General features: G+C 33.5%; 1 protein-coding gene across 2 annotated transcripts; it reads right to left on the reverse strand.

Moving 5' to 3' along the window:
* Positions 1 to 5108: 5108 nt before the first annotated feature.
* LOC130976331 (serine/threonine-protein kinase PCRK1-like) lies at positions 5109 to 8948 on the reverse strand. 2 transcript variants are annotated; one of them, XM_057901176.1, is made up of 5 exons: positions 8679 to 8948; positions 7959 to 8362; positions 6972 to 7232; positions 6538 to 6660; positions 5109 to 5917 (listed from the first exon to the last, which is right to left on the reverse strand). In XM_057901176.1, exons 2-5 carry the CDS (start codon positions 8343 to 8345, stop codon positions 5402 to 5404), a joined length of 1287 nt encoding a protein of 428 aa, XP_057757159.1. In that variant the 5' UTR covers positions 8346 to 8362; positions 8679 to 8948; the 3' UTR covers positions 5109 to 5401. The 2 variants fall into 2 exon arrangements, with proteins under 2 accessions (XP_057757159.1, XP_057757158.1); XM_057901175.1 differs by having other exon boundaries at positions 7959 to 8359; positions 8679 to 8946.
* Positions 8949 to 11683: the final 2735 nt, after the last annotated feature.

Consider the following 11683-nt stretch of genomic DNA (forward strand, 5'->3'; position numbering starts at 1 on the left):
AAAAATCCAAAATTGATTCTTGAAGCAAGAAAAAGCAGCAAAAGGAAAAGAAAGAAAAAGGGAAAGAAAAAGCGAAAAAAAAAGAGATAGAAAGAAAAATAAAAAAAGAAAAAAAGAAAAAAAGAAAAAGCCAATAGCTCTTTAAACCAAAAGGCAAGAGCAAGGATCCAAGGCTTTGAGCATTAATGGTTAGGAGGGTCTAAAGAAACAAAATCTTGGCCTAAAAAGTTCAAATGAGCTGCTTCCCCTAACTAAATTCTTGTGGTGTGAAGGTGTCAAGTGAAAAGCTTGAGATTGAGCAGTTAAAGTTGTGATCCCAAAAGCAAAAGAGTGTGCCTAAGAACTCTGGGTACCACTGTCTTAGGATTCTAGCAAAGCTGAATCACAATCCAATTGGATTCACCTAGTTAAGTGCCTGTGGTGTTTATGTATCCGGTGGTAATACGGAAAAACAAAACGCTTAGGGTCACGGCCAGGCTAAAAAAGAAGCTGTGTTCAAGAATCAAAAAGAACTAAACTAAGAGAGTCAATCATATCATCCGGATTCTAAATTCCTAAAGACGCCAATACTTCTAAGCTTCAAAGGATAGTGAGATGCCAAAACTGTTCAGAAGTAAATGGTTACTAGCCCAGCTCATCAATTGGAAATGAGCTTCATTGAAAATTCTGAGATTTATTGTACCCCTTCTCTTCTTTCTGATCCTACTTTATTTTTGGTTGCTTGGGGACAAGCAAAAAATTAAAGTTTGGTGTTCTGATAAGTGGATATTTTATACGCTTTTTGGCATCATTTTCATATTATTTTAGTTATGTTTTGTTTAAGTTTCATTATATTTTCATAGGTTTTAGTGTAAAATTCATATTTTTTATTCTACTTTGAGTTGTTGTTTTTTTTTATGATTTCAGGTAATTTCTGGCTAAAATTGAGGAGTTTTGTGAAAGTCCGATTCAAAGGCAAGAAAAGCGTAGCAAATGTTGTCAGATTCTGACCTCCATGCACTCAAACGAGCATTTTTGGAGCTACAGATGTCCAAATGACACGCTCTTAATGGCGTTAAAAAAAATAACTTCCAGAGCTTTCCAGAAATTGGTGGACGAAATTGTGATCAACAATATTGGCTCTTTGGTATGTGCACAAAAACATTAACTCAGCACTTTCATTCCACAATCTCGTTCAACTAACCAGCAAGTGTACTGGGTCGTCCAAGTAATAAACCTTACGTGAGTAAGGGTCGATCCCACAGAGATTGTTGGTATGAAGCAAGCTATGGTCACCTTGTAAATCTCAGTTAAGCAGATTAAATTGGTTTATGGATTTTTGAATAATTAATAATAAATAGAAAATAAAAAGGGATAGAAATACTTATGTAAATCAATAGTGGGAATTTCAGATAGGCGTATGGAGATGCTGTGCTCCTCTTGAATCTCTACTTTCTCATTGCTTTCATCCAATCCTTCTTACTCCTTTCCATGGCAAGCTGTATGTAGGGCATCACCATCATCAATGGCTACTTTCAATCCTCTCGGGAAAATGGTCCTATGCGCTGTCACTGCACGGCTAATCGTCTGGAGGCATCACCCTTGCTGATGACTACATCCCATCCTCTCAGTGAAAACGTTCCAAATGCTCTGTCACAGCACGGCTAATCATCTGTCGGTTCTCAATCAGGTTGGAATAGAATCCATTGATTCTTTTGCGTTTGTCATCACGCCCAGCCTTCAGGAGTTTGAAGCTCGTCACAGTCATTCAATCCCGGAATTCTACTCGGAATACCACAGACAAGGTTAGACCTTCCGGATTCCCATGAATGCCGCCATCTATCTAGCTTATACCACGAAGATTCTGTTGGGGAATCTAAGAGATATGCGCCCGGCCTAAGGTAGAACGGAAGTGGTTGTCAGTCACGCGCGTTCATAGGTGAGAATGATGATGAGTGTCACGGATCATCACATTCATCAAGTTGAAGTGCAACGTATATCTTGGAATAAGAATAAAAGAGAATTGAATAGAAAGTAATAGTAATTGTATTGAAACTTGAGGTACAGCAGAGCTCCACACCCTTAATCTATGATGTGTAGAAACTCCACCGTTGAAAATACATAAGTAAAAGGTTCAGGCATGGCCGAATGGCCAGCCCCCATGATCTGAGAACTAATCATCCCAAGATGATCCTTAGATCTAAAGTGATCAAAAGATGTCTAATACAATAGTTAAATGTCCTATATATACTAGACTAGCTACTAGGGTTTACATGAGTAAGTAATTGATACATAAATCCACTTCCGGGGCCCACTTGGTGTATGCTTGGGCTGAGCTTGATCTATCCACGAGCTAAGGCTTTTCTTGGAGTTGAACTCCAAGTTATAACGTGTTTTGGGCGTTCAACTCCGGATCATGACGTGTTTCTGGCGTTTAACTCCAGACAGCAGCGTGTACTTGGCGTTCAACGCCAAGTTACGTCGTCAATTTCCGAATAAAGTATGGACTATTATATATGGCTGGAAAGCTCTGGATGTCTACTTTCCAACGTCGTTGAGAGCGCGCTATTTGGAGTTCTGTAGCTCCAGAAAATCCATTTCGAGTGCAGAGAGGTCAGATTCCAACAGCATCAGCAGTCCTTTTGTCAGCCTTTTTCAGAGTTTTGCTCAAATCCCTCAATTTCAGCCAGAAATTACCTGAAATCACAGAAAAACACACCAACTCATAGCAAAGTCCAGAAATGTGAATTTAGCATAAAAACTAATGAAAACATCCCTAAAAGTAGCTTGAACTTACTAAAAACTACCTAAAAACAATGCCAAAAAGCGTATAAATTATCCGCTCATCACAAATATATAATGGTTTATACTTTTCTTCGAAGGAGCCTGCCTATATTGGGCGTTGAACGCATCAAGGAGACTCAAGCCAACATTGAATGCCCAATCACCCCCTTTGGGGCATTCAACGCCCACCAAGGAGCACAAGGCAACGTGGATCAATTCCCTAATGGGTGTTCAACGCCCATCCCTCAAGCTGGACGCCAAGCTCAGTCCAAGCACTCAACCAAACTGGGCCCAAGAGTGGACTTTCGCACCTCTAGTCTAGTCTATCATACTTTTTTACTTCTTAGTTATTAGATTAGTATAAATAGAACAAAGATCACATTTGTTAAGAACTTTTTATCTTCACCCTTTTTCATGTTTTACTATTACTTTCTGTAAGCTGTGAGCAACTAAACCTCCTATGTTAGGGTTAGGAGCTCTGCTGATTCTCATGGATTAATAATGTTACTGTTTCTATCTCAATACACGTGTGATTCTATTCTCTTGTGCATTTTCGGTCTTCATCTCATGAATTGAGGATGAACCATGACATTCAACCTTGTTCTACATTGGTTCAGTGTGAGTCCTGACCCAGATAGCCTTGAACCACAACTAGAGAGTGCACTACGGATTCCAAGAGCGTACCTGGGCGACTTTGGATAAGTGACATAAAATCCCATTGACCGTGGGTTACTAAGGTCTCTGTGGCGTTAAGGCTAGAGTCAGAGAAGCAATATTCCCTGATCCGGAAGATCTGACCTTGTCTATGGCATTTTGTGTAGGATCGCGAAAGGGAGTGGATTATTTAGGTCTTCACCTTCCGCCATAGTGGGAAGCCATGAGTTAACTTGATGAGAGGACATGAGTTGCTCGGATATGGTGAGATGCTATGGTTTAGAAGAGATTAACTTGATTAGAGGACATGAGTTAATCACTTACGGCTACCATTAAACAGTAAGAAAAGTTAATTCGGAAAGAATACGCATCTCCGAAGCCTTAACTGAATCTCTATCATTGCTTTCACATTAATCTGGTAATTCGTTTCCTTTAGTTTTTGTTTATGCTTTCAAACAAACGACCACCTTTTCTAATCGCTTGACTAAGATCTACAAGATAGCCATTGCTTGCTCAATCTGACAATCTCCGTGGGATTCAACCCTCACTCACCTGAGGTATTACTTGGACGACCCGGTGCACTTGCCGGTTCATCTGTGCGAAACTTGCGGAATTTTCTAACTTCTTCAAGTGTCTTGAAAGTCATCCCAATCTTTGAGAAAAATTGTTCATCGACAACACATATGGACTGCAAAATGAACCGAAATATTATCATAATAACACCATTGTGCAATAACAAATGAACCAAAAATTGTGCATTCTATAAATTCAGAAACCCATGCATTCATCCAAATTCAATTTCATAAACAACACTGATTTTAGCAAAGAATGATGAAATTATTCATTATCACTTTATTCAATTGCATTAGATTCCATTCAATTCAAAATTGTTGAAGAATAAACCGAAATATTATCATAACAACACCATTGCGTAATAACAAATGAACCCAAAATTGTGCATTCTATAAATTCTGAAACTCTTGCATTCTATCCAAATTCAAATTCATAAACAACACTGATTTTAGCAAGGAAGAATGAAATTATTCATTATCACTGTATTCAATTGCATTAGATTCCATTCAATTCAAAATTGTTGAGGAATAAACCGAAATATGATCAAAACAACACCATTGTGTAATAATAAATGAACCGAAAATTGTGTTCATAAACAACACTGATTTTAGCAAAGAAGAATGAAATTATTCATTATCACTTTATTCAATTGCATTAGATTCTATTCCATTCCATTCAATTCAAAATTGTTGAAGAATAAAACTAGATAAAATTAAGAATGATCCAAACCTCGTCCACTTGATTCAATTCAAAAGAATAATCTAAATTGCTGTCATTTAATTGATTTGAACTTGAATCATTTATTATTTTGGAACACGCAAAACCTAAACAATTTTAATTACACTATTCGATTTCAAAAAAACAAATGAGATCGGAATCTAAAGAGAAAGAGAATAAAATCAGAGGAGAACACAACAAAATCAAAGAAGAAAACAAAAATATGAAGAAAAGAGACAATAATCAGACAAAAATACAGAGAAATCAAAGAAGGGAAGGTTTACGTTGAAGAGAAACGAAAAAGAGGAGGTTTACATTAAAAGTCTATTATAAGTGGCGCAGTGTGTGACTCTAAATCACTTGGCTGGACTTAGTTAGTGAAATCACTTGGATGTAGAGCATTATTGTAATAAGAAAATTGTTGAGTTAGAATTTTATATGTACAATAATAAATCATTCAGTTTTCTCATCAATGAATATAATCGTATATTCAACTGTCTAGTAACATAGGAATCATTCCTAGTCCTCTAAAATTGTTGACAGAATCCCTGAAAATTTCCTAAATAACTTGAAAAGATAGAAGGCAAGATTTTCATTAACTTCTGTGGAGGAAACTTTGGACATGTTTTGTTAAAACATGGCATATTGGAAAAATATGCATGAAGTCTTCTTTGCTTATCATGAAGACCAATGATCAACATGATTTTACCAGCTTTTGTCTAAAGATCCTAACAAACCAATTGCTCTCACCAGATTTCATATCCATGGTCCGTTTCTTGTTATGTATTTCATTGTCCTCGGAAGCTTTGTTTGTTTTCGCCGCACTCTTCAAGGGTACCTGTGGACTAGCACCAGATGAAGACTCTACTAAACCATTCACCATTTGCAACACCTCGCTCATCTTCGGGCGATTCTTTGGGTTCCTGACAAGGCATCGGTTAGCTATTAAAGCGAGTTTTTGTGCTGGCTTGAAGACTTGCTTCTTGTCGAGTCTTGGATCCAATATTAGTTGAAATTTCTTCCCATCTGCTAGGTATGGCCTTATCCATTCCAACATCTTCTGCTCACCCCTGGGGCGATTTCGATCGATAGGGCGCCTGCCAGTAATGAGCTCGTAAAGGAAGACGCCGTAGCTCCACACATCATTCTTTGATGTCAGACGTCCGGTTTGGATGTATTCAGGAGCTGCATACCCCATTGTTCCTACAACCTGATGAACATAAATAGCCATATTAACACAAGTACTATACTGTTAGAACCTGTTTGGAAAATATGCTGCATACTTTAACAGCAAAAGGGAGATCGAAAAAACTGGAGCAGTTTAAGTAGCCATCTGCCATTGTTGAAATAACAATGATAGAATGAAAACGAAAGCAAACTTTTATGGACAAGAAATGAACCTATTTCGTCTAAGAGATTAATTTCAATGCACTACCAATGTAAAACAGTTTCGTAATGTTGATTCACCATTGTTGATTCACACCATCAGCCTAGAGAATTGACAAAAAGTGAGAATTCACGGAGGGTAATGGGTAGTTATCTATGTTGATTTGGCAATTTTTGTAATTTTCTTGGTTGATAGTATTAAAAAAATGTATAGAAATTGATTTTTGTCATATACATTGAGCTTAAGAGATGTCTGTCAAAAGGAGCAAGACAACTCTTACGATTTCCTGCTCCAGACAAGAACATGTTTGACACGATAAATTATTCAGCCCCTCTTAAACCATCAGCACTATCAAATGTTAAATTGAAAAGAAAGTAATCATCTGTCTGAATATGGTAACAATATCTATTTGAGTAGTCATAGATCAATAAGGTTAGGCATACCGCTGTTGAGACATGAGTTAGTCCATCCGATGGTCCCAATCTTGCTAACCCAAAGTCCGATAGCTTTGCGTTCCACTTTTCATCGAGAAGGATATTCGAAGATTTGAAATCTCTGAAAATGATCTAGAATATTGTGCAGACAGAGAGGATGGCATTAATCAACTACACCAAACCGAAGATATGAATAACAGATAAAGCACTCTCTAAGCATTCAAATTAGATCCTCCAAGGTTCCTATTTCTTTCTATTTTGGGGAGTGGGATATGTAAATGTGCAGAAAACAAAACATTAGACAAGGCATGCATGAATTAATTAAAGAGGAACTGGGAAATAGTGCTATATATATATATATATATATATATATATATATATATATATATATATATATGTGTGTGTGTGTGTGTGTGTGTGTGTATATATGTATACTGCTATACCTGAAAATCCATTTCCTCATGTAGGTATGTTAATCCACGGGCAGCATCTTGGGCTATTTTCATTCTCCTACTCCACGAGAGAGGAGTCTCAGATCGATGAGACAAATGGTGTTCCACACTTCTGTTTGGCATGTATTCATAAATCAGAAGCCGCTGGATTCCTCTTTCATCATCATCGGCACAATATCCCACTAGTTTCACAAGATTGGGATGCTCGACAACACCAAGAACATTCACTTCTGTGACCCATTCTCTATGCCCCTAGAAGTTAATAGTAAAGTAACAAATTCAATCTAGAGGAGAGAAAAAAGATAATAAAGCAAGCACAAAAAAATTATAAAATATAAATTCCTATATCACGTCGCAATCAGAATATATTCATAACAAATATCTAACAGCTTAATTAAGGTTAACAAAATGAAAACAGCATGAAAGTTGCACACCAAGAGGAACTTGGGCCCTGATTTGGCGTGTGGTAACAATATCAGGATAGAGAGTACAGAGATATGGGTAGATACAAAGCTGTCTGGAGAATGAAACAAATATAGACACAATTAAAATATCTCAACCTCGAACAAAGTTTGCCCAATTTCCTGTCCACTCAGAAACTAAGGACAAAAGTAGATATATAACTTTTATCTCTTGTCTTTGTAGCTATTGTCTCAGTTTCTGTATTTTCTGTCTTGAGACATTTACCAAGAGGCTAAAAGCCTTAGGTATAGAAGATGAAGTACATGTTTCTAACGTTTCGTCATGTGAATTTGTGTGATAAGTCAACGTAAGTTTTATAACAATATAATGTGACAATATAATGTGATAACACTTATCATAATTTGTGTTATGATACTAAGACTATCATTGGACAAAAGGGGGGGAAAATAGCATATACATAAGTTCACGGCAACACCCCTTAACATTTTGCTAAGATACCAAGCAACTAAGTAATTTCTATTACTTGAAATAGAACATAAGCCAAAAAACCCTCACCTGCATTCCCCTTTTACTGAGTTGTTTAACAGCAACTTGAATTTTTCTGGAAGGATCCTCTAAACTCTTGATCAACGCATAGTAGACACACCCAAACCCGCCCTCTCCAAGCATAACCGAGCGGCTGAAATTCTTTGTGGCAGACTTGAGTTCGGATACGGTGAACACTCTAAGGTTGCTAGGTCTTTGGGAGAAACTAGGAGTGGAATTCCTCCTGAGGGAATCTGAGCTGCCATTCTCCGAGACATCCTGCGAATTCAACTCAGAACCAGATCTTCTAACCTCAGTCTCCACATAAGTAGAGCAGTCTGATCGACCTGACATTGATTTCAAGCCTTTTGGTTCATCCTTCTTCTCTCCACCATAGTGGAATGGAAAGCACACCATTGCGCCCGGTTCGACTGCTTTTCAGAAGGAACAAGGGAAATTGATAAACATATATCCATTGAACAACCAACATGGCATCTAAAATCATATTCACTGATGGTATGAAGACATCTCAAACTGAATTAAGGAAAATAATAAAAATTTGCATCAAGCAGTTTCATAAATAACCTAATTCCCCTAGTCAACATTCCAATTTCAGAAAACTTCAACTGACGACATCGCTCTTTCCCCTAACAAAATCTGAACAAGTCAACAGCATTCAGAGGGACCAATCATAGAAGTAGAAACTAAATTATAAATTAGAAGTAAAAATGGAGAGATTCTGGAACTGACCTTATGCAAATGGAAACTTCTGATCCAATAAAGTTGTTGTTGAGTGAGAATAACAAGAGTCTAGGAGAGCACTCTTAACCCATAGCCTCAAAAAGTTGAAGACTTGAGAGAAGTATGAGTCCAAAGTTCAGGGGAGGAAGAGAAGTCCCTACACGGCAGCTTTTGGGGATTCTGGTCACCTAAAAAAGTCTACAAAGAAGAAAACGAAGATCAAGGGAAAGAAAGAAGTAACCTTTATAAGGGTGGAAGAAAACGCAGTGTGAAAAGGGAAGTGAGTGTAATTAATATAAGGAAGAAAGTAACAGGCTTGGGTTATGCAATGTTAAAATGAGATGAAGGTAACTGTTAACTGTATTAACTATTAACTATTAAGGCTAACGATGACACGATGTGTCGGTTTGTGGCCATTGGGCAAAGTCAAGGTTTCATTGGATTTGGTTCTTTGGTGAAGGGACAAAGACAAACCCCGCGTTGTAAATGTAGGTAGTTAGTTGTAGTAAGTAGTAAATTCAATTATTGAAGTGAAGTACTGAAAAGGGTGCTACATATGAGTAGTTAGTGGTTTAATATACTTTTTTTAAACAATGCTAGATACCAATATTAAATATATGTGTAAAATATATATATTAAAATATAAAATATATATTAAAACAAATTAAATTATATATATTTATATATAAATACATGATGAATAAATTTTATAATTGATTTTAATATATATTTAATATTTTTATATTTTTTATATTTTTTATTTTTCTTAATATATTTTAACATGGCGTGTTAAGAATTGATCTATCTTAAATCTAAACTTTATTTAAAAGTCTAATGTTAAACTTTATTTAAAAGTTTAATGCTGGCAAAAAAATTATTATATACATAGAGAGAAATCCGAATTTCTGATAAATATTTCAATCAATCTAAGTAGTTAGTTTAATATCAATTATTAAAAAATGAACATTTACTATATTTACGTTTGCTGATTTAAATTTTGAAATTGAATTAAGCTTTTTCATTCTAATATCTTATATATATTGAATTATACTATGGACATATAAAAAAATCAATACTAAATATGGTATAAAATATATTTTAAAATTAATATTCAATCGAAATAAATTAATTACTATATATTTAGGATTTTTTATTTTAATAAATAAAATAATTATAATAATTATTTAAATAAATAATTTAAAAAATATTTATCGAAATAAATATCTCTCTAACGAGATTCATGTATTTTTTAATTTTCATATATCTCATTTACAGTGTAAATCAGATATATAAAAAATTATCTCGTTTACCGTATAAATAAGATATATGTATATATAAATAATTAAATATAATGTTTTAAAATAATAAAAAAATATTAATAATTTAAATTGGATCAAACGCTTAAAAATAAAACGTTTGAAATAACAGGGAAGATGGACGATTTTAAATAGTAGAAAAAACAAATAAAACATTTTAAATAATAAAAAAGATGGACCGTCCATTTAAAATAAGTACATTAACACATTTATTTTTCTACAAAAATAAATGAAAGTATATATAAATACATCATTAAACTACCTACTATTAATACGATTATCTTTTTTCTAATTACTCATTATTTAAATTGTATGTTGGTCCTTTATTATGGCCGCTAATATTCAAATAATACATTAACCCTTCATTCATCCTTGGAAATTGCATTTCATTCTCAGTAGCTTCCTCTCCTTTTGTATCACACTTCTATTCTACCTTCTGCTCAACTACTTTCAAATTGTTTTTAAAATAAAAAAAGATAAAACAAAATATTTTTATATTATAAAAATATATAAAAGATAGACACAAACAATAATGCAAATATTAATTTTAAGTATTTCGAATTATTTTGGTACAAAAAACATTATTGGAAAAGAGATAAAAATATAAAAATGTTTTTATAAACAAAGTAAACCTATGTATGTTTAATTTATTAATTTTTATGATTAGAATTTTAAAATTATTTTTTCAATAAAAAGCTTTTAGTTTTTTATTTCTAATAATATACTAATAATATTAGTTAAAGTTTTAAGTAAATGGAATAAGCAATAGCATTAATAATGGGTAGTTAGAAAAAAAAAATCGTATTAATAGTGGACAGTTTAATGATGCACTTATATATGATTTCACTTATTTTAACGATTAAGAAAAAAACGTGATAACGAACTCATTTTAAATGTACAGTCCATCTTTCCTATTATTTAAAATGCACTATTTATCTTTTCTATTGTTTAAAATCGTTCATCTTTCTTATTATTTAAAACGTTCCATTTTTAAGAGTTTGATCTAATTTAAATTATTAATATTTTTATTATTTTTAAAAATTATATTTAATTATTTATATATACATATATCTCGTTTACAATGTAAACGAGACATATAAAAATAAAAAAAAATGAACGTATATTATTTACACTGTAAACGAGATACATAGAAAATTATCTCGTTTACAGTGTAAACGAGATAAGAGAGATATTTATTTCGGTAAATATTTTTTAAATTATTTATTTCAGTAATTATTATAATTATTTTATTTATTAAAATAAAAAATCTTATATATTTATGTATAAATATATATTAGTTAATTTGGTGATTTTTTATGTGTATATAATATTTATGTTTTTTTTATTAATAATACATTTATTTTTAGATTTTTAATGGTAATCAATTCGTACATTATATCAAAACTAAATTCCCAAAGATAACGAAGACCATACCATGAATTTTTGTTTTAATGATGACAATTAGATTTTGAAAAAAAAGTTACATAAACAAATATTCTTGCGCCAAGTTCCAACTATGTCTCATTTTTTTATTCTTATTTTAAAACCCAAGTACCTAAAAATTCTGTGTCATTTTCACACCTAATTTAGTTAGGAACTTCTCTTAAATTTCATACTAAAATTTTGGATGGTTTGCTATGGAGTGATTGAGGAATAAGGGCTTCCGAAGCGTGGCGCTCTTTCTCCAGTGGACTATGC

This window comes from Arachis stenosperma, chromosome 4 (assembly GCF_014773155.1).
Source record: "Arachis stenosperma cultivar V10309 chromosome 4, arast.V10309.gnm1.PFL2, whole genome shotgun sequence".
In the NCBI taxonomy this organism is placed as follows: domain Eukaryota; kingdom Viridiplantae; phylum Streptophyta; class Magnoliopsida; order Fabales; family Fabaceae; genus Arachis; species Arachis stenosperma.